At 46.1% G+C, this 23,643-nt stretch overlaps 1 protein-coding gene across 1 annotated transcript; it reads left to right on the forward strand.

Moving 5' to 3' along the window:
• Window positions 1–19,749: 19,749 nt before the first annotated feature.
• Window positions 19,750–21,759, forward strand: RASSF10 (Ras association domain family member 10). Its single transcript, XM_051803838.1, has one exon. It carries the CDS (start codon window positions 19,750–19,752, stop codon window positions 21,061–21,063), a length of 1,314 nt encoding a protein of 437 aa, XP_051659798.1. The 3' UTR covers window positions 21,064–21,759.
• The last annotated feature ends 1,884 nt before the right edge of the window (window positions 21,760–23,643 follow it).

Consider the following 23,643-nt stretch of genomic DNA (forward strand, 5'->3'; position numbering starts at 1 on the left):
GGGCTGTGCTTATTAGACTTTTCTCTGGTGACACCAAGCTGGTGTAACTTATACTCAGTCTTGTAACCTTTGTACCTTGAATACCAAGAAAAGGGTGGGCGGCTTTTTTGGCAGAGCAGACTGGTCTGTCATGCAAACATTTTGATTGCTTAGTCACTGCAGCTCCTATTCTAGTGAAGCATCTAGAGACTGATCCCTGCGTCTTGGAAGGTGGAGAGAAGAAGGGATTTGGAATAGAAAAAAAATAGATTGCTTACTGGTAATAGGAATTAATGTTTATAAAGTGCTTTGGGATGAAAAGCAGTGCATGAGCCTAAACACTGTTAAATAATTGAACCTCTCCAAGTGGGGGGATTTTTGTTGTCTTTGTGTCTGACTATTAAGCTTGTTTTGCCTATACCTGACCATTTCTGAAAGAGTCATGAAAAACCAGCCAAGAGAGTAACCAACAAACCAGTGAATAAGAACTGTTGATAAGGCTGTAGACGTGAGCGTGGGAGTTCTACCTCAAGTACAAAGCTATTTCGGGTCCAACATACTGTAAAATACACAGGAAATAAACACTCGTGCACTAGGGGATTGAATTCTGACCTCCCATAATTGTCAGTTCCCAAAAATACCACCAGCCCTGAAGTACATTACAGTGAATCCCATTGGAATATCACTAAAGAAATTACCTTCACTGCAGTACCTGCCACAGAGGAACAAAGCAAGTACAGCACCAGCCCCCTCAATTACTTCAGACACCTGTAAAGCATTAACAATACCTAGGGCCAAAATTCACAAATCCTGTACCAGAGACTGCTTTGAGCAATAAACAAAGTGCAGTTGTGAAGAAAGACTGCTGCACAATCTTCAGTTCTACTGGACTGCAAAATTCGAGAGTGCAAAGAGCACGACAGGGTTTTGCTGTGGGGATTTTATTAAGGCATTTGCTGCAGCAGGTCCCTCTTGTACTTGGTTCAAATTGCCTCAGACATAAGCAGTCACAGGATGGAAAATTGGCAGAAGGTCTATAAACAAAGGATAATGATCAGCAGCGAAGTGTTAGAGGAGGTGAGAGTCTAACAGAGCACCTCAGGGACTGCTAGTGCCTGTCTCATTTAGAAAATCTAAATAAAATTATTGGAAGTACAAGGCAGGAAAAGGGCCAGTTAAAGGATGGGGCACTCCTTGGCCATGTGGAGCACTACATCTCAATGGCTACCACAAAATTTGCTCAGTTCTGTGGTTCTCCACGTGATGATGAGTCCACTGTCAAGTCTTATATACTGCCACAAAATAAGATGGATTTGGAGGCAGGTGAAAGTCTGTGTGCCTGAAGGAAATAATCTACACCACAGATAATGAATGTGACAGAAAAATTCCAGTATTTGGGAGAGATAATAGAGTATAAATCTTTGACTGCAGGCAGTAAGTCACTTGATACATTTTGCAGATACCAACACTTGTCATTTTCTGAGTTGAGACCCTAAGTAGGGGTATTTAGAAAGTCGTGTTTGAAGAAGGAGTAAGGAATAGTAGGAAATCTCACCTGGTCTGTAAAAAAAGAAAGACTTTTCTAATTCTTCTCCATTAAAGAGAAGCATCCTATCATCACTTTGCTGTACCCAGCTTTTACACAGTTAGACTGTATGAGGGAGAAATCTTAAACATTTTGAATCTCATATAGGACTCCCTAGAGACAGTGAACTTGGAGCTACATGAAAATTATTGTCCCTGTGCTAGATGTCAGACAGGCTAAGAAGTATGGATAATGGTGCTCCTTGACACTCTGGTGTTAGAGTTGCTGATTCCTACTGCAGCTAGAGTTCATCTCTGGCCTTAATCATAGAGTCATTTAGGTTGGAAAAGACCTCATTGAATCCAACTGTTGACCCAGCATAGCTGGCTCCACCAGCAAACCATGTCCCAAAGCACCACATCTACACATCTTATGAATACCTCCAGGGACAGCGACTCTACCACTTCCCCGGGCAACCTGTTCCAATGCTCGACAACTCTTTTAGTGAAGAGATTTTCCTAATATCCAATCTAAGCCTCCCCTGACACGACCTGATAACATTTCCCCTTGTGCTATCTCTTGTTATTTGTGAAGAGAGGCCTAACACCTATCTTGCTATAACCTCCTTTCAGGTAGTTGTAGAGAGTGATAAGGTCCCCTCTGACCCTTCTTTTCTCCAGGTTAAACACCTCCAGTTCCCTCACCTGCTTCCTTATAGGACTTGTGCTCCAGACCCTTTACGAGCTCTGGTGCCCTTCTCTGGACACACTCCAGCACCTCAATGTCTTTCTTGTAGTGAGGGGCCCAAAACTGAACACAAGACTTGAGATGTGACTGCAGGTGGAGGGGGGGAAACCCAGCAACTGAAGGCTGCTTGTGCAAAAACCAGCAAGTACAAATATCACTGCGGAAAAACACTTTCTCATCCCATTGCTCATCCCATTTACATACCTATTTAGGCACTCCTCCTTTACAAAATGTGAGTGTTGACTGTAAGATTACTCTTATCATCCAGCTCCTGGCACAAATGGTTTTGATGGCTAGCACAGAGAAGGGATCACACCACCTTCAGAAGTAAGAGATCTGATTAGGAGAGTAAAATCACTTCCCTTAACCATCATGAGCTCTAAGAAGCATAGAGTTCACTTTCAACACATAGAAAACACCCACTGATGCTGAACAGAAAACAATAAAAATTGGCTTGTTGTCAAAATATTTGACCAAATCCTTAATTTTAAATATGTAATTCACTAATTCCAAGAGCCTACTTTGATTTACAGATGGCACATTGCTAAGTGAGAATGAGCTTACCATCAAAGCAGTCTGCAACTGAATTGATCATCCTCATAGCAAGGCACAAAGAAAATTACTGTAAATGAGAAATGAATTTGCCTCACTTCTCTACTTTCATGAATAAATTCTTTCTTGCAATCATATTTACCACACTTAATTACTTTTCCTGTTTTTTACATTGCATTTAATTTCACTTCATTACCAGCAACATTTATGCAAATCTCTCCACTGCCATTGTGTGTATGTGTGTGATGGAGCTGTGGGAACCTGCTGGGTATGGGTGGACCCTGGTGCTGGGATCTGGCAGAGCTGGGCTCCCATGCTGTAACAAGTGTCTTGACCTTTCCTTGTCACATGAAGCCCCGTAGCCAGTTATCCATCTTTACAAGATCTCAAAATAAACTTCTCTGGTAAAGAGCTACGAGTTCAGATCAAAATGCACAGACTATGCCCTTTCAGTTAACATTTGTTCTAGCTTACAGTCTTCTGCTGCCAGACGATGATATGGTTGTGTTAAAACTTTCTTTTCAGTAGCGTGAAGATACACTGAAGACAAAACAAAGCATTCGACTACCATAGCTTTCTCCAGTCTGGGTTACAAGGGAAAACTCTAACAGAGAGCCTCTCAAGCCAACATGATCCCTGTTGGGGTCCTGTAATAAGATTGTCTTTGGAACTCTTCTGTGGAACTCTTCCAGAAGGTCTGGAATTGTTCTGTGACCTCCCAGCACAAGCAGGAGCTGTTCCTGACAAGTCTTCTCTCCCCTTGGCTGTCGGCTGATTCTCTGCCTTTCTCAGCCCTGAAAACAAAGTCAGGGACCCATCATCCTGAGGGAATGTTAGAAAAACCTGATCGAGGGGGGAAATGTCACATCAGGGAGCTATTTCTCCTGTTGTCTTTGTCCAGCCTGTGACTGCTGGAAAGGCTCAGGCTGGCACAGACTGACACCTGCTCTGGCCGGGCAGGGCGGGCACACCGAGGGACAGCACAGCCCCCGGGCGGGGTGTGGGCAAGCGGGAGGGTTTCCTGCCGGGCTCCGTGCGACGGAGCGCTCCGATTTTAGGGAACCTGGCCGGGTTTTGTCCCCCCGAGTGGACGCGGAGGGCGCGGCGGCCTCTGCCCGCCGGCAGGGGGCGCCAGAGACCGCCCGGCCCGGCCCGGCCCGGCCTGGCCCGGCCTGGCCCGGCCTGGCCCGCTCCGTGAGGCGACATCGCGACACACGCCCTGTCCCGACACACGCCCTGTCCCGACACACGCCCTGTGGCGACACACGCCCTGTGGCGACACACTCCCTGTCCCGACACACGCCCTGTCGCGACTGTCGCGCCGGCACACAGCAGCTGAGCCACAGCAGTGCCGGCGCCTGAGAGGGCGCGGAGCACCAGAGTCACAGAATGGCTTGGGCTGGAAGGGACATCACCCACATGCAGTCCCTCTGCCGCGGGCAGGGACACCTCCCGCCGGACCAGGTTGCTCCAAGCCCCGTCCAACCTGTTCTTTGAACACTTCCAGGGTTGGGGCGGCCACGGCTCTGTGGGCAACCTGGTCCAGTGCCTCACAGTAAAGAATTTTCCCTCAATGTCTAATCCAACCCTGCCAACCCCTGAGGAACGTGTTGGTGACCATAAGGACACAGTGACATATGGACACAGTCAGAGACCATTCGGGAACCTGGCAAGGGGCTGCAGGCGGGAGACACAGAACTCGGGCAGGAATCTGAAATTAGAGATGCAGCGCTGCATCCAGCCATCTACAGCAGGTGATGCTCAAGGCATCAGAACTACCAAAGGACAGTGATGAGTTAAAGCTCCCACACCTCCCAGGAAGGCGGTTCCCACACACACATATCTGCAAGGAACATATTTCACCAAATTAGCGAAATTCCCTCTGAGCAGAAAGTCAGGAGTGCCTGCTGGCTGGTGGCGTTAGCAGTGGCTGGAGAACAGCAGCAACCAGAACTGCTGCCCACTGTCCTGGGAGGGAGACATGCCAGACACCCCCCCACGCTGCTGTGGGGCTAGGTAGGGGCTTACCCTAGGTCTGGCTGGGAGAAAATTAGAAAATTAGTGGGACTAAGGTACATTTGGAGTCATTCCAGTATGGTTTATAATATACAATTAAAACCCTCTCATATACTTTGCATCACAAGCCTCAGAACTGATGTGTTAATTCCGTAGTGACAGGAGGATTATGGACTGGACCCAACCACCACCAGACTCCCTGGGCTTTGGAGTAGGCTTGGTCAGGGGTCAATATCAGAAGTCATGGAGTGACACTTTTCGCTCTGACACTGCATGAACTTACTCTGATACCTGGAATGGAACAGATTGCTGTCTATTTTTAACCCATACTAAGCCAATGTGAAAAAGCATCAGTAAGACAACAGGGCATCAACAAATTGCAGAAGAAGCCAAACAATGCAGAGTAGAGTAAGCTGGGATGAAGGTGCCAGGTCAAACAGAGTGGAGGGGAAGAAGGAGGAAAACCTCTTCCCCAATTCTATTACTGTGGGCCTAAATCTCAGCCCAACCAGTGTGAGTTGCTATTCAAATTAGAAGGAGCTCTAATGATGGAACAGACCTGCAGAAAAATTACTTCTACACAAAACAGTGGCAGCAGAAGTACTGATGGAAAGTGAAATAAGAAAATAAGCAGTGGGATTCTCTTTCCAGGAGGAAGCACTGTTAAGTGACATTGCCATGTTTTATTGGTACAGATGCATTTGGCAAAACTAATCGGAAAAGTCAAATAACCCATGCAAAAGTAGTTAAACGACAGTGCACGCACCCCACTCAGCAAGAACTGTGCCCACAGAGTAATATCATTAGCAATATCCCTTTCTCCCCCATTTTTTCTCTTCGTGGACCTTTCACTTCTGTCTTACGACTATACCAAAATCACAGAAACAGCATCACACCGTGCTGAGCAGACAGCAAACTGTTCATTCCCTGAATGGCCATGTCTTTCACACACACAGCTCTTCTAGGCCCTGTCACATTGCTCTTCACACAGCCAAATCTGACCTCAGCCTTCTTGCTGTACTGGTAGACAAAGCCCAGAGGGGAGCACACTGCTAAGAGCAGAGAGGTAAGGGCAGCAGAGGGAGTGTCTGAGAAGGGAGGGAAAAGGCAGAATAGTAAACATGCTCTGTGCCTCACTTGATAACTGTTGCTCTCTGTTACTTTATCTCTAGAGAGGTTTCCACCAGTTTAAGGAAATTAAAGAGGACTCACAATCACAGGGCTTGAAGATTGGCCATAGCTCTGCAGACTTACACCATGCAGAACAAACGAGATCCAGCTAAGTACTGAATATCAGAAAAGTTTTAGCTTGAAGCTACAACTACATAACAGTGTCCCAGGCACTGATTGTCCAAAGAACATGTTGAATGAGCACAGAAAACCACTGTTACATTTATTTACCAATTATTTGGTTTACAACAAATGTCAGCTCAAGACACTGACTCTTGAGACTGCTCAGTTACTCCTGATGGGAACTAATGACAGATAAACCAAATAATGATATATTTTATTGTAGCAGTCTGCTGATGAGCCATTCTCTTCAAGGATATAAATAAGGCTGCTGCTGCTGCTCTACTCTCCACCACTCATGACTCCCTGTGTGCTACCTTCCCACGTTTTCTTACTTCTTACCTCATGCTACATACCAAGATCCTTGTGCTTCTCATTTCACCTAATATTCCAAGTCAGGAATCCTTTCCTCCCAAAATTCATACCGCCCACAGTACTCCCAGCCCATTTTGCTATCTCCTCTCCCAGATATCCTGGGCCTACTCATGTCTAGCATTCCCACCTGGAAATGCAGGTCCTAGTGTTGTCTTGGACACTGCAGGCTATGGAAAGTGGGAATAGCTGCTTTCCATGGGAGCAAGTCAGTTCATGTCATCTGCTCTTCAGTAACAGGAGGTGGCTAACTTTTCTGTGGAAGAGGTAACCTTGGCTTTGCCACATGGACAGACCCTGTTGCACAGGTGTCTCACAGTTTGTCATAGCTGCCATTTGGTCTATTTTCAGTTTATATAAAATGCTGCAGAAATCCCCTTTTTTTTTTCCAATCTGAAATTGTAAGAAGCAACATCACACATGCGTTCTTGTGATACACTTTTCACCATAGCTACAACCAGTCAAACTGTCTGTGGGACTTAATCACTTCAGCATTCTCCAACCCCCTGGGAAATGAGAGCATTCACCAGCCTATCCACATAGTGGATTACAAGATCCACTTTTGACAGGAAAATGCTGCAATCATGTGGGCAGGATCTCTTAAAGAATTCTCCCTTCAAATCAGTGGGGATCTTCTCTCTCAAGAAGTGAAACATCGGTGAAGAGGAAATGATTGAGATGGTCCCTGGGTCTGAGATTTGCTTTTTGCCTCCACTGTCTCCTTTGGTCCTATGGAAACGGTGACTAAATCCACATCAACTTTCCAGTTCCTGTAGTCTGTAAATCAGACAGAACTCCCCTTGACCTTGGTGGGAGGTTTCCATGATTAAAGCCAGCAGAAGAGACAGCAATGAAAAATTGCACACAAGAGCCTTTCTTTTCTTTCTTATTTTTTTTGAAGAAAAAGAAATATTTCTAGCAATGAAAAATCCCTTCTGCTCCCAAGGGCAAACTTTGAAAGTGAAATAACTGTTACATGAGTATATCCTATTATTTGTTAACAGGTTTCACACAAGTAACTTGCTCAAATCACTTTGAAAACATTTCCTTTAATATAGGAACACAGGAGATAGATTAAAAGCATGCAAGTCTCCTGCTGAATGCCAGAGGCTCTGGAACACTGAACTCAGCACTTTGTAAAATTATCTCCCTTCAAACGAATTTTCTACTGTACTGATTGAAAAGGAAAAGGGAGGCAGGAGCCAAATACTGTTAGAGAGAATTCAAATCAATTCCATTACACAGCCATAGTCATCCTTCATCCTGCACACACCACCCTCCACCCATCAAGCAGAGTCAGGTTTCAAACACATTCAGCCACACCTGGCTCTGTGCTGGACACCAGCTATGGAAGATTCTGCAGCACCGTGGAAAGAGGCCACTAAAGGGCAATAGGCCCCAAAGGAATAGCAGTGGGAGTCACTTCCTCGTTGTTAGCTGGCCAGCACCAGCTTGTCCAAGCCGGCTGTGGTGCAGTGAGGGCAGCAGTGGGGAAGGAGATGGCACCTCTGGTGTCAGGGCACAAAGCTGTTCTCTGTGCCCTGGGTTGCGGATGCCCCCTCAACACCCCCCAAGCGGGGCGAGTCTACTACTGAATAGGTGGTTTTCAAAGGCAAAAGTGAGACTTGGAAATGCAGAGACAGTACACTTTCGAACATACCTGCTCTATTTCTGTATCCTCATTCTCCCCCTGTAAAACAGAGGTGCTCTCTTCCCTAGCATGCCTTTAGCTAGTCCCACTCCCAAAGGACATACATCTCCAACCACCTGCTGTACAGTGACCAGCCTGACAGGACCTGGCCCTGGCTGTGACCTTTCCAGAGCTCTATTTACCTGAAGGCCTCCAACCTGCCATTTGGAAACCACAATAAGTCCTATGCATAAAGAAAACTATCTATAACAGAAAAACTATATATGAGCAAACTCTGCACTCAGGTTTCGATTCAATCTTCTGATTAAAAGTTTTCATACAAATCCACTCTAATTAAAGACGGTGGGAGCTTTGTAGGTATCCAGATATCTGTATCACACCAACCAGCTGCAGGTAGGCTCCACCTCTCAGGATTTAGTCTGCTGTATTTTAAGACCCTCACTGTCAAACACACTGATATAGGATTTCAGCTTCCTTTCAACTTCCAGCCAAAAGCATCACTGACTTGGGCTGCAGTATGAGTAAGCTGGTATTCTAATAAGGGAAAGACGAGACTTAAACTTCTCCTGGGCTATGAAGACTGAAGGATTGTGCCATATAGCTGTGAGCATCTCCAGCTTTCCTTGAAGCCTGTGGCAGCAACCCAAGATCAAGCCTTCACTCACTCAGAATGAAATTCTCACGGGGTTTTCAGTAAGGTCTATTTTTCACTCCTGACACTGCTTCTATGCTATTAATGTTAGGGTTTCTGCCAAATATGCAAGGCTTCCATTTTTTTATCCATTTTTTCTTTTCAAAAAACCCAAACCCTACAGTGATGGATTCATTTTCCTTTTTTTTTTTCTTTAATTAGTTGGTTTGCTTTGTTATTTTTATATAACACCTTTCATAGTCCACAGTAGGAGTGCTTCAGTAGAGCTGGATCATGCACAGCACTGGCCAGGCAGCATGTTGGGAGACTGGACAGCCAAAGCACAGAGCTCTAAGCAGTAAGCAACTTGACAAGTCTGAGGCTCTGTCTCTGAGTAGTACACTGAATTCTGACAAGTTCCTTAGGAAAAAGAGACCTCAAGCTGTCAAGAGTGCTAAAACTCCAGGATGGAGAAAAGACATTTAACTTTTCATGCTCAAAGGTTTAGAAATACTGCCAAAACCAATGACTGATGCTGGTACAAGCAGGATAGAAATTAAATAGAGGAATAAAAGACTGAAAAGAAATAGAGGACTTGTCACAACAGTGGGGGATTTAAATTTTGTAATTAAGATTTTTTAGTTCAATTAGTATCAGTTTATACAGTGCCTTCTGCTTAAAAACAACTAGCTGAACAAGTTTTGGAGTTAAAAGTGCATTTTCTCATGATAAATGAAATCAAGTTATTTTTCCTTGCTAAAACAAAGTACCTAGGATTCAAAGGTTGCCATGAATTACAACAGGAAACTGTAGGCAACACAGCTTCAAAAAGGTGCCTGGACCAAAGCTTAGGCTGATGCAAGTCATCATAACTTTAAGAAGTTAATTAAGCTACTAAAAATCTGATTTATGTGAATATTCCTAGTAGAAGTAACAGATTCATTTGTTTTCTGCATATAAAACACACCCAAATTAACTTTATTTATTATTTTATGTACTAATTAGTGACACATCAGTCTCAAGTCCACACTAGATGTAAAATATGTATGTGCCATTACAACACAGCCTTTGCAGATGGCAAATATTAAATCATTAAAAAATTATGACTCTTCAGTCATTAATGGCCAGTCAACAGGAAACACTGTAAATGTGGCCTTCTGGTGCTATTTTTTCCCACTGAAGAGTCAGCTTTTGACAACTGACTTTATAAGCACTCAGCAGAAATGCATGCAAGGCATCCAGAGCAATCAGCTGCCAGCAGGATCTACACCCACCTCAGAAGCCCCATGGGACTCCCTGGGAATTGTTTATAAAGCAAAGGGTAAGACTGGAGGCTCTTTACAATAACAAGGGAATTACAATGCAGTGGCCACTGCAGCACAAGGAGCTGGTGATGGATGGAGTATCATTCTTTCCCCAGTGACAAGTAAATGAGGCAGACACAATCCTACTTTTAATTCAGCTGTCAATTTTTAAGCTAACCTGAAAAATCTCTTGTGCACAAAGCACAGCAGGTACATTAATAATCAGTCTTTTCACTTGCTGCATGTAATACCTGCATGGTTCTATGAGGATTTAGGTGTTGCAATAACTTGGTTGCCACTACAGAGGCTCTGGCTATACAGTTCCCAATTCTGCCAGGATCATTCGCCGCGTTTTACAGTGCTCTGTCAATTCTTGTTTGTATCAATGTTGCTGTCACTTTCTTTAAAACAAAGCTCTAGAAACTGTCAGATCAAACTGATTTTCTTGACATCCCCTGAATTTTCCTTTTCTTATTTTCCTTGCACTGCACTTGCTGTTGTCTCTTCTCTGTTTTCATTGCAATCTCATACTTACGCCTTTGCTAGGGTTCACTCCCTCTTATTAAGCTGAGGAAAATGAGAAAGTAAAATATTTTTTTTTAAAACAGCAATGTAGCAAGTGCTAAACTATTCAGGTGTCTCCTACAGTGTTATTGTTCAGACCTGTGCTGGGCCATCCTGATGGAAACCCACCATTTCCTTGGATCTCACCGTCATCCCGGAGCTCCCAAGAAACTAATGCTTCAAAGAATAACACACCCTATTTCCCTGCTGCATACACCCAACTCCAGGGCTTTTCCCACATTACTTTAACTTAGGTTCCTTTCTCACACTCTATATTGCCACTCACATTTTTCCAACAGCTTAAGCTGCACATCATTTGATTTTCTGCCATCCAGGAATTGTTAGCTGAAGGGAAAGAACAGCATCATTGAAAGCTTCTTGTTTTCTAAAGAGAATTCTGGTCTCTGGACCTAACTCCGTTGCCAGTGTTACTGTCAGCATGTGGTCAGGGGTTACATGAAGATACACTGTCTATATCCAGTTCACATTCTCTATAAGTCCTTTTCATTATCTTTTGTTGAAATCATTTTTAAAGCATCCTTATTTATTAATCTATAAATTTTATTTACTCACTTTAACTCCTCACAAAGGCTTGATTCAAGTTAGGCCACTATTATGATGATCTACCAAGAATACAAAAGAAAAATGTTTAGAAATGGGACAAAGATACAAATTTCTCCAGGAAATAAAACAAAAGTTCAGAAAAAAAAAGCTTTGGGAATGTTTTCTGCAAAGAGTTAGAAGATCACAACCAGACAGAATGGGGTTGGAGAATATAATAACCTCACGGTAGGGATTTCATTATAGTTGAAAAGTAAATCACACCTCTTACATATGAATTCATAGCTACATATTTAAACCTTACCCCAATACAAATCTGTGCTATAAAAACCTGAAATAAACTATTGATCCTACAAACAAAATAGGCAAAACAGGTCACCTGCTCAGTACATTTATAGGGCAGACTTCAAAATCAAACAATTTCATGATAGTACCGGATAATGAAAGTTCTGTTCAGTCGAACACTGAGAATTCATTTGTCGCCATTTTAATCTGCCAAAACGTCGTACTGCAATCATACACCCTGATTTTAACATCTCTAGTTTAGCATCCTGATTTTAGGGTGGTTTCTGACACTTTTAGAACACTCCCTGCGATGTATTTCACTGGAGAAAAGGACGTGACTAATCTAAACACACAAGAGATCTGTACGCAATATACAGACGGTGCCTATGTTTGCACACAAAACTTTTGATTCTTATGAATTCCCAAGGGAGCGTGTTTGTAGAATGGTAGAATGAGAGTAGACACTTCATAGCCACAGACAGGAACACACATCACGAACTGTTCTCTGGCTCAAACAATATATAATTAAATTCTTTGTACCTGCAAGAGTTGCCTTACGGAAATGCAGCGCACACACACAGCCTGCCTGTGAGCACATGCGAGTCAGACGTGTTTGCCAAAACCTAATGCCAAGGTTGGTCTCTTTCCTCACAGCAGTTATGTTGGGGAACCATATTACTCACATTGCCAGCATGAAAACAGATGTTTGCTTTGTGCCCAACTCATGTTTCCAACTATCAGCACTCCGGGGCCAGCTCCCAGCGAAGCCTGTCAAGAGTTTTGTCATTGGTCCCAGCAGACAGAGAGAAGTTTCTCTACCCGGCCTGTACAGAAAAAATAACAGGAGAACTTTTCACTAGCCATCACCTCCATTAAGGCCAGAAAGCTACAAGCCCTTCTCTGTAAAAGTGACCTGAAAAAGAGGTCATCTGAGTACTTACATGGGAAACTCTGTATCCTCTGTGTTACTGCAGTGACAGTGCTTACTTACTCCTAAATAAGCAAATAAATATTCTAAAGGATATTCACAAGTTGAGCTGGGAAGGGGAGGAATCAGCAAGAATATTTGGAGTAGTTAAAAGCCTTCATGATAAATCTCAATATGATAATGAATGACCTAGTACATCTGGTTTGAGCTTAATTGTCAAAACTGAAGAAACAATCACCATAAGACCCTCAAACATGTTCTCAAGGGATAAGAGAACTGATAAATGTGAAAGCAAAGAAGTGTTAAATAATTAAAATTATCCTATCTGCACAGAAGATTATAGAATCGTAGAATGTTTTGGGTTGGAAAGGACCTTAAAGAGCATGTAATTCTAACCTTCCACTAGACCAGGTTGCCCAAAGCCTCATCTAACCTGGCCTTGAACACTTCCAGTGATGGGGCACCCACAGCTTCTCTGGGCAACCTGTTCCACAGCCTCACCACTCTCATAGTGAAGAGTCTCTAATATCTAAATCTATCTCTTTCAGTTTAAAGTCATTACCCTTTGTCCTGTCACTGCATGACCTTGTAAAAAGTCCCTCCCCAGATCTCTTGTAGCCCCTCTAGGTACTCGAAGGTGCTATAAGGTCTCCCCAGAACCTTTTTCAGCCTGAACAACCCCAACTCTCTCAGCCTGTCTTCATAGAGGAGGTGCTCCAGCCCTCTGCCCACCTTCACCACCCTCCTCTGGACTTGCTCTAACAGGTCCATGTCCTGCCCCAGAACTGTGCACAGGACTCCAGGTGGGTCTCACAAGAGCAGAGTAGAGGGACAGAATCACCTCCCTTGACCTGTTGGCCAGGCTGCTTTAGATACAGACCAGGCTATGGTTGTTTTTCTGGGCTGTCCTGAGGAACCCCACTCCTCACTTGGACATTGAGCCATTCACATTGTCTCCAGCTGAACACTGAGCCATTCACCACAACCCTTCAAGTGCAATCATCCAGCCAAGACATTATCCACAAAGTGATCCACCCATCAAACCCATGCCTCTCCAATTTAGAGACAATGATGTTGTGTGGGACAGTGTCAAATGCTTTGCACAGGCTCAGGTAGATTATGTCAGTCACTCTTCCCTCATCCATGACTGCTATTAGCCTGTTGCAGAAGGCCACCAAATTTGTCAGGTATGATTTGAGGCAAAATATGGGGGTTATATTTCCCGTTTTTCAGGCAGTGGGAACTTCACCTGACTAACCACAAATTCTCAAATACGATGGATGGCGGATTAGCAACTTCATCTTGAGCTTCAAGTTCCCCACCAGCACCTCCTTGTTGGTGAGAACAAGGTCCAGCACAGCACCATCCCTCATTGACTCCTCTGGCACTCAGAGAAGGAAGTTACTGTCTAGGCATTCCAGGAACCTCCTGGATTGCCCGTGCCCTGCTCTGTTGCCCCTCCAATAAATATCAGAGTGGTTGAAGTCCCCCATGAGGACCTGGGCTTGTGAACATGAGGCTGCTCCTATTTGTCCGTAGAGGGTCTCATCCACTAAGTCTTCCTGGTCAGGTGTCACCTGTCCCTGCCCTCCCTTTTAATCCTGGCCCATAAGTTCTCAATCAACTCCTCATTCATCCTCAGGCAGAGTTTCATGCACTCCAGTTGGTCATTGACACAGAGCAGCAGCAGTCAATAGAGAACTGGGTGAGGCTTGGCAGCCTCTCGGTGACACCCCAATATGAGCCCCCAGTAAGCAGCACTCCTCTCTAGAGGAAAGGAATGTCACTATACTTAGTTCTTCATTCCTTTTTTGATCAACGAGGACTAAGTATCCAAGCTAAAACTAATCTATTAGAGTACATTTAACGTTTTTTGGAGAAGGAAGGTTATAGCCATCATTCAAATCTGATCTTTCTTGTATTTTCCCCCAAAGCTTAGTAGTGCAGCTCCACTGACTTGCACAGAATCAAAAGTTTGTATATCTGTTACGCACATGATAAAGACAAAAGCTGAATTCTGCTTTGGTCAACTACTTCTGTTCTTCTTCATTTATACTAAAAGCATTCAGTAAGAAAAGAAAATCTGAAACATGAGGTTTAAAAGGAGAGGGATTCTTTTCCATCCTAGGAGTCAGAGGCACATAACAAACAAACAAAACCAAGTTGTTAGAGACAGCTCAAAGATTCTTAGCACTGATCTTTGCTGTGCCCCTAATCTGCTGCACGGCATTGGTTAGGCCTTCAAAGTAGAGCTAGTCTCTTCTTCCTGTGCATTTACATCTGGCACATCAAGATTTCCAAGGCTGTACTTAAATATAAATATATGTCTTCATAATTTTCTTTAATGGCAGCCTATAGACTGCAGTTTGAAAGCACTGCAGAGGGATTTACCCAGGCAGCCCCCACTGATTTCACTGGAAGACAGTTTCCTCCTGACATACCCGTTTGTAGTCTGGGTGTGTGCACATTAAAAAAGAAGAAGTTGGATTGGATGAAGTAGTCAAAGCAGTATAACCCAGTATTGGCAGCTATTATGCAAACAGACCACACCACAGTCTTCCCAAATGGATCACATTAGCACATAAGTATCATGTAAGATGTGAAGCAAGGAATTACTCCAGATTTCCAGATATCTCAACCATACTAATTGCATAGATGGCACTCAAAAGTGAGATAGTACCCATCAGATGCAAGAGACTGAAGGAAATGGATCAGGAGTTCAGAGACCTCATTGCTTACAGAAGCAGTTCAGGAGTTCCTTATGCTCCTTACAAGTCATCTTTATCAAAAGTGCCAGTTCCTTCAGTGGCTTTAACAGAATATCTGAAAGTAAGAAGCATTCTCTCAGGTCTAAAGCTGCTCAGATACAAACTGAACAACGTCCTTTCAAATGAAAGTCTAAGACCACAAACTGTTTTGACTGAAGTCTGCATACTGCTGCTAATAGAGAGGTAGTTTTTCAAGTGCTTTATTCAATGCATGCTAAACTAGGGATGATTTGGTTATTCCAACATGATTTGGTTATTCAGTTCTATACTATCAGGAAAAACTAGGTACTAAAGGAAAAAGCACCCGTGAGAGAGTGACCTGTAAGCTCAAGTAGCCCCTTCCCCATTCATTTGTCTGTAAAGGTGAGCAACCATTGCAGCAGTCTGTAGCACTACAGTCAAATTATGTCCCAGGGCTTCATCCAAGTTTGTTGAGGCAAAGTGTTAGAAAGCAGCAAGTATAAGGGACCAAGTTCTAAACATCACAAAATCAGATTAACAGGAATGTAGGAAGAGGAGCTGGGAAAGCAGCCTTGCTGTTCAGCATCACAACAAAGAGTAACCTCTCCAGTGATGGCTCAATAGATTACCAGTTGCAGCCTGCCTTTACTCATCTCACATAGGCTGTATTCTTTTGAACTATAACCTCAGGAAAAATAAATAAATTGTCCTGAGAGTGATCTAAAAAGTAAAAGCAACTTCACTGTGGAAAAAAAGAAAAATACCCTGAATCCGAATCTGTATACTTTTTCCATTTAAATGTTTTTGAAAGAAATTAATTTTGTGTCTCAACTACAGTGTTCTAGGGCTTCCCCCACATTCCTGCTATATGAAGTACAGAAGCAGAAAGCACATTTGTATTTATTTGGTTTAGATTCAAAGGATTTAAGATGAAGACTTGCATCATTTTACTTATTAAAAATATCAGGGCTGCAATTTCATTCTGGTAGTTCAGCTCAAACAAACAAACAAAAAAAAGAGACACTTCACTATCCAACCCTGTAATAGGAAAGCTGTTCTTATCACAAAAGACTTGTAATTTATTTGCACGCCTCAATGAAAAAGAAGGAAGAAATAGAACTTCATGTGAAATGCCAAAATATATCTGATTTCCCATCACTTGGCCTTGTAATTCTCCTGCAGTGGATAAAAATAAACTAGTCTATACCTGGGCTTGAACTTTTCAATACAGCCTAAAATATTAAGCTCATAAATCTCCTTTTGGGGCTTAGGCAGCTGTTAGGAATATCACCAACTTTGAATTTTTGCAATTTATAAAACAAACCAAAGAAATATAGGCCATGCAGTATTTTTTTGGATAGCGTTCTGTCCAGGAAGTTTGTGCCTCAGAAAAAGAGCGTGCTGTCAGCTGTGTATTGATATGGCAGTATAGAAACAGCCTCTGCATTCCAGCAGACCATTTACTACATTTTAAGCTTTAAATTATGTGATATGCTTGTTTCAGAAATTACAGAAGACCTCACACATCACTGCTCTGTGGAGAAGGGGGTGAAGAGAGGAACGAACAGCTGTCCTTCCCTCCAAATTGATTTTTTAATGACACCCTCTCTGCACATCACTTGAGGACAGTGAACTGAAGGAGGTTTGCCTTCACCAGGGAGGAGATGTCTGAAGAAGCCCGTATGGCACTGCCTCCTATTGCTTCACCAGAGGTACATGTTGTCTGCTGAGCTTGCACTTTCGTTTTATCACCATCTGCAGTTGTTGGACTAATGTATTCTTCCTCATCTCCCTTTCTCATGGAATAATTAAAAGAAGGAGAGAAGGAGATGATGAAGGCGGAGCACTAGGCAGTCGAGTTCAGTGACTAATGGTACCAGAGTGAAGGAACCTGATCTGTTTTGTGACACTGCTACTGCCTCACTACATAACCTTAGGCAAGACACCGGATTCCTTTATACCATAGCATTCTTATCTTTAAAATGAGATAAAACCATCCTCTGTAGGATGCTTTAAGATCCTGGGAGGAAAGGCAAAGGGTTGCCTGCATTCATTTGCCTTTTGGGATTCAGCACAGCAGGGCCCAAACTTTGCTTCAGGTGGAGTTCAAGCATATAAGCATTTCAAACTTTTGAAGCTTTGCTGGCAGGTTCCTGAGTCTGCAGAGAGACTAAAACAAAATTCCTGAGGGTTAAACTTGAGATACAACAATGTGAATTTCTAATGCCATCTTTTTAACCATGGATCTACTACGCATATCCTACCTACCAAAATCAAGTGTTTGCTTCTCTGATCTTGCTCTTACAATTACTGCCTCAGACCAAACTGCCAACATCTTCATTCTCTCTCTGGCAATGTTGCCTTGGGGGTGTCACTGGGTAGGCAGAGTCAGTTTTCCATACACAGAGATGTGGTCAAGGAAAGATGGAACGATCATCTTCCAATTTCATTGCACAAAGCCAGGCTTGGATGTTGGATAGATATAGGCAGTCAGACAAGTTGGAGCAGCTTGACCTGTGGGGAGCATAAGATGTTTCTTCACATCACACCCTGCTCTTCCTGTACTGTTCTTTGCCAGAAGAAAGTAGGTACAGACATTCTCATAGGAAACACATGTAAAACAAGATCAAAACTAAATGGGAAAGGCAAGGAATCACCATTAAAGGTGTTGGACAATTTCTCACTGCTTCATAAACCCTTATCCTGCACCTGACTCTGCAAAAGACAATGAGGAATGGTCTTAATTTCCAAGTTTCTGCCAGTTTGATAAGAGCAACAAGGCTTTTCTTTTCCTACTCTTCTGAAGGTTTTTTTTAAAATCTTGAGCCTTCCAGAGGCAAAGCTAAATCGTATGGTTACATTTCACATCCCGTTCCTGTTCAACACCCTATCATTCTGGAGCAGTGTGAGCTGTCAGGTTTGCCCCAGAGTCCTGAAGACCCCCTTGGTTAAGGTCATTTTGTTCTCCCACAGGACTGCCACTGCTGGGCCCACCTTCCTCTGCCCTGGAGTGAACGATGCTTTCAGGCATAATCAACTCACCGAACAAAAAGCCTGCACACCTCGGAAATAACCTTCCATCAGCAAACGTTTTCTCTACACAAAGCACAGCAATCTAGCACTTCTGATACATCAGGAGAGCAAAATGCCTTGCCTCTGGAATTGGCAGTGCCAGACTACCGTTGGACAGGAATACGCAACATTAACGTAAGGCGGCTGTGGTCAGGGAGCAAAACCCAGCCTGTTACCAACACCCCCGTCTTGTGTGCCCTTGTTGCAACACGCAGCGGCCACCTCGGTTTGGAATCACTTAACCTGCAATAACACAGGAAAGGGACGTTAGCGGCAGGCGCACGACCGTGTGATCTGCAGCTCCAGGAATGCTGGCGTTCGGTGGTCCCTCTGCCCACTTCCTCACGGGACAGGAGGCTGCACGTCAGAAACCACCACCGTAATTAGCTGCCTTACGCAGCCCGGGCAGAAGGCAGGCTTCCTTCCCCAGGACTAGTCTTTCCACGTAAATACGGGAGAAGCCGGCGCAGCAGCTGCCCACACCGAGCCTGTTACTTTAGGGAAGAACAGGACGTTAGGCTGCATAATTGTTAACTCGCTATTTTGTGTGCCCCAGCGTCACTGTTTCAAACAGCAGAATTACAGTAGTTAGGCTACAGTGCCACTATGCTGTTCTGTTCCACTGACTGGAACACAAAACTTATTCACACAAAAACCCTCTCCGCACGGCACACCAGTTTTATTGGCTCTAAAACTCATCAGCCTCCAGGTCTGAGAGAGATTTCCCCCTTTACCCACTATAATACTCTTCTAGCCATGTAGAAAAGCCCAGGTCCGTGAACCCTGCAATGCAATCGCACCATGAAAATCAGTGCCACAACCCTGTGTTTTATTACCATTTTTTACATCTCCTCATTTTAATCCGCACTCGGAGACCGATCCTGTTCCCATCAAAGTACACAGCAAGCTCCCATTAAAATCTGGCTCAGCTAGTATTTTAATAACACTTAGACATTCCCGTCCTTTGCATATTTCATCTGCGAAGTGCTTTGCAAACATGAATTTCCTAATTACAGGCGGATGATTTACTAAAACTGGAAATTCCTCACTAGTTCTGGCTCTCCCTTTGAAGCTCCAGGATTCGCTCTTGTCCCTCGGCACTTTGGAAGATCCCCCGACGCCGCTCGCTCGCTCGTTCCCGGCAGCGGCGGGCCTAGGGGAAAGAAGACACGGAGACGACGGCGACCTGCTCCCAAGTTTCCGCGCCGGCGGATCTCGGGGTGTGATCCGCGGGGGCGCCCACGTGGGGAGAGGAAAGCCGGGAGGCGGCGGGACGCTGCGGAGCGCGGGCGGCGAACGGGACCGCGGCGGGTCCGCAGCGCACCGGGCCGGCCCCCCCGCCCCCGGCGGCCCCGCACCGGGCAGGAAGGGGTGGAGCGGCCGGGCGGGGTGCCGCGGGCGGGGAGGGGAGGGCCGGCATCCCGGCCGCGCTGAAGCCGGGCGGACGGGCTGCGCCTCACCTCCCGTGAGCGCTGCCCATGGAGCGGCTGCCCGGCCAGCCCTGAGCCCGCGGCCCCGGCCGCCCGCCCCGCAGCCGCCCCCGATGGAGCCCGAGGAGCGGAAGATCTCGGTGTGGATCTGCCAGGAGGAGAAGCTGATCTCGGGGCTCTCCCGGCGGACCACCTGCTCGGACGTGGTGCGGGTGCTGCTGGAGGACAGCCACCACCGGCGGCAGCGCCCGGCGCCGCCCGAGCCCGGCGGCGGGATGCTGTCGGGGCCGCCGCACTCCTACTGCATCGTGGAGAAGTGGCGCGGCTTCGAGAGGATCCTGCCCAACAAGACGAAGATCCTGCGGCTCTGGGTGGCGTGGGGGGACGAGCAGGAGAACGTGCGCTTCGTGCTGGTGCGCAGCGAGGCCTCGCTGCCCAACGCGGGTCCGCGCAGCGCCGAGGCGCGGGTGGTGCTGAGCAAGGAGCGCCCCGGCCGCGGCCTGGGGGCGGCCCGCGCCAGCCTGGCACTCACGCAGGAGCGGCAGCGCCGGGTGGTGCGGAAAGCCTTCCGCAAGCTGGCCAAGATCAACAAGAAGCGGCAGCAGCCGCTGGCCCGGGAAGCCTCGTCGGCGGAGAGGATGGAGACGCTGGTGCACCTGGTGCTCTCGCAGGACCACACCATCCGGCAGCAGATCCAGCGGCTCCGCGAGCTGGACCGGGAGATCGACAGGTACGAGGCTAAGATCCACCTGGACCGCATGAAGCGGCACGGCGTCAACTACGTGCAGGACACCTACCTGGTGGGCGCCGGGGAGCCGGAGCCTGGCCAGCCCCCCGCCGGCCGCCCCGAGGAGGACTATGCCAGGAAGTGCGAGGAGGTGCTGCAGCTGCAGGAGCAGCGGGCGCAGCAGGAGGAGCTGCTGGAGCACCTGGCCGCCGAGATCCAGGAGGAGCTCAACGAGCGCTGGATGAAGCGGCGCCGGGAGGAGCTGGAGCTGGCGGCGGGACCCGGCCTGGCCGACACGGACTGCGACACCACGGAGCTGAGCGGCGGCGGCGAGGGCGAGCTGCACCTGGAACACGAGCGGGTCAAGACTCAGCTGAGCACCAGCCTCTACATCGGCCTCAAGCTGAGCACGGACCTGGAGGCCGTCAAGAGCGACCTGGACTGTACGCAGCGGGCGTGGGAGGACAAGGAACGGGAGCTGCAGCGCCTGCTGGAGACGCTGGGCACCCTGGACGTGGCGGAGGCGCCGGCGGAGCCCCGCGGGGCGGCGGGCGGGGGGCGGCCGGCGGCGACCCCGGGGGGCGGCTGGGTGGAGCTGCGCAAGGACCGCGCCGACAACGACGAGGACTCGGACACGGGGCTGAGCTCCATGCACAGCCAGGACTCGGACTCGGTGCCCGTCTGCGAGTCCCTCGTGTAGCGCCCGCCCGGCCGCGGCCCCCGCCGGGCAGCGCGGCACAAGCGGAGCGGGGCTGCCGGGGCACAGGGCGCTGTAGGGCTGCGGGCAGGTGTGGGGCAGGCGAGGAAACTCCCGGCGCAGGAGGCAGTCGCGCAGAGGAAACATTTTAATTTGAGCTCTGGAGTTTGGGCTTGTTCTGACTAGTCGTCCGCGGGCAGCGTTTAGGCTGGCTCGCAGGTACTTTTATCTGAGGAAGAGAGAAACCCGCAGCGTGTTTGCGTTTCGTTTACGTCTGGGATTGCTCTCTCCTTAAATCCTGCCGTTTGCTTCCCTCCGAAGCTTTTCTTGCCGAGCCTTTTAATCCCAGGGCTCCCCACGAACTCCCCACTGTAGCACAGACTGCTCTGGGTAAGCTCTTCACGAGCAAAAGGCCGGGATGTGAGCTCCAGAGCGGGAATCTCGATTTCCCGAACAGGTTCTTGGCAGTGCAGAGGCAGATGGTGGGTTATACTGCCTGTCATTTACAAACACACCCGGCTCCTCTATAGGCAAAAAGTCACTGAGACTAAAGCTGCTGATCATGTAAACACTACGGAGGAAAAGAGGTGTTAGTACCACTGACACCGGGATCTCCCAGGGCGCAAGCTTTTGGAAGGTACTGCAGTTCCTTTTGGCAACAGAAAGGAGTGATAAATCACTTCCTTTTTTTTTTTTTTTTTTTAAAGAACAAACTAAATCAAAATATAGGTTGACATATTGTATTAACTCTGCTCTGTGTAGTGCTTTTTCTTATGCATAGATAACAGTGCTTTGTTTAAAGGCATACTAAGAAATCTGTTAGTATCAATGTTCATTTGACAGTCATTGAAAGTAATTAGCAGTGCCTGTATGTACACAGCCTTCAACTACATTTTTTTCACTAGGCTAGCTGATCTTTGGCTGAGCTTGGTTGTAGATAAACAAAGTACAGAATCAGCTTGAGCTACCATTTATAATAATATAGTTCATATCAGGCCAAGAGATGCAACGATAAAAGCATGACTCAAGCCCTACCTGCACTACAGCTTAATCTTTTCAGTTATTCCAATAACAATAAAAAAAAGGCAGCATCAGCTGTAACATGCATTTCACTTAACTGCCAAATCTTCCTCTGCAGCTTAACTCTTGCCGAAAATATATGATCTACTCTTACAATAAGAGACATTAAGGATTCTTTTATTCCAGAGTAATTGCAGAAACAGTTTAAGCAGTGAGAGACCAGAGAATGTTGAGTTAGGTCTGACTGATGGTGTGAACTTTTTAAAACTTCTGAGGTTATTATTTATGTAAGGTTATTTATAAAAGTTTTCATTTAACAATAAGAAAGTATAAAAAAGGGTTACACCAATAGACCAGTTCTTTATTTTCATTAAGAACCTTGCAGCCTGCTCACCCAAAGACCGTGTTCCACTTTTGCAGTGTCCTGGCTGGTAGGAATTCTGATGGACATCAGAAAACTAGACTCAGCAACGACTCAGTTTGAAAGCAATGGGAGAAATACCGTCTGGGGATTTCCAGAGGCTGTACAGTTTTCTATATGCTATGATTCTTGATAAATGTTATTCCACTGAATGGGTCTCAGTTATAACAAACTGTGGTTTATTTTAAACACTGATTATATAATTGTTTTTCACATTTTAGTCAACCTTGGAAAATATTTAAGAACCTATTTTTAGAGCTAATAAAACACTTAATAAGCCTAAACAAGTGTTCCCAATTGAGTGTGATTTAAAAAAAAAAAATCTATCAGGACTGGGATTCTGTTGTGTTATCTAGTGTGCAAAGCAAGTAGAAAGATACACCGAGTCAGAGCTCTCTAGCCTGTTCCATGACAGCATTATCCCCTCACTTTCTGGTGGCATGAGGGGTCCCCTCAGGTACCAGTAGCAGTGCACAGCCCTCAGATCTAGTCACTGCAGGGGTAGTTAGTGGCATTTAGAAGCAGGGGCACGTGCCCAGAGTGAGGAATTTCAATTTTCATGGGAGAGGAGCTGAAGAATAAGCTGGGGGTGCAGGAGTTGGTGGTTGCCCTGCACTATTGTTAACCAGTGCGGATGTAACGGGGGGGTGATACCACTACCTGGTGACAGCTTCCCCAGGGACTGATGGGAGCAACACACCTGGATTTGTTATGTATGGTCTCTCATTAGCCATATAAAGCAAATACAAAGTAAGCACATTACAGAAATAAGCTGCAACAGGCCGTACATCGTCAGACTACTGATAGAGGTGTCATGTATTTCGTGAAGTATGAGGTGAAGGAAGTCTGGAAATTCAAAGTTGCAAAGCAAAGTCTGCCCAGTCATCCTCAGCCAGGAAAAGCCTTAAAAACAGGACAAGCCCACTTTTGCTCCAGGTTGCTGAGGGCCATGCTTGCAGGGCACCATACAGTGCTTGCTCTTGGCTTCTCAAATTAGATGCAGTAGACTACAACCCTGCTGAGCTGCCGGCCCCTGTCCCATAAGGACAGGGGTGAGAACGCTGCAGGTGGCACTGTAGTCTCAAGGATTTTGGTGGGAGCTACAGTGAACTCCTAGGAGCACATATCTGATCGTGTTCCTA

Source organism: Manacus candei, unplaced genomic scaffold, assembly GCF_025592945.1.
Source record: "Manacus candei isolate 608988 ecotype Guabito, Panama unplaced genomic scaffold, ASM2559294v1 h1tg000060l, whole genome shotgun sequence".
NCBI classification, from domain to species: Eukaryota; Metazoa; Chordata; class Aves; order Passeriformes; family Pipridae; genus Manacus; species Manacus candei.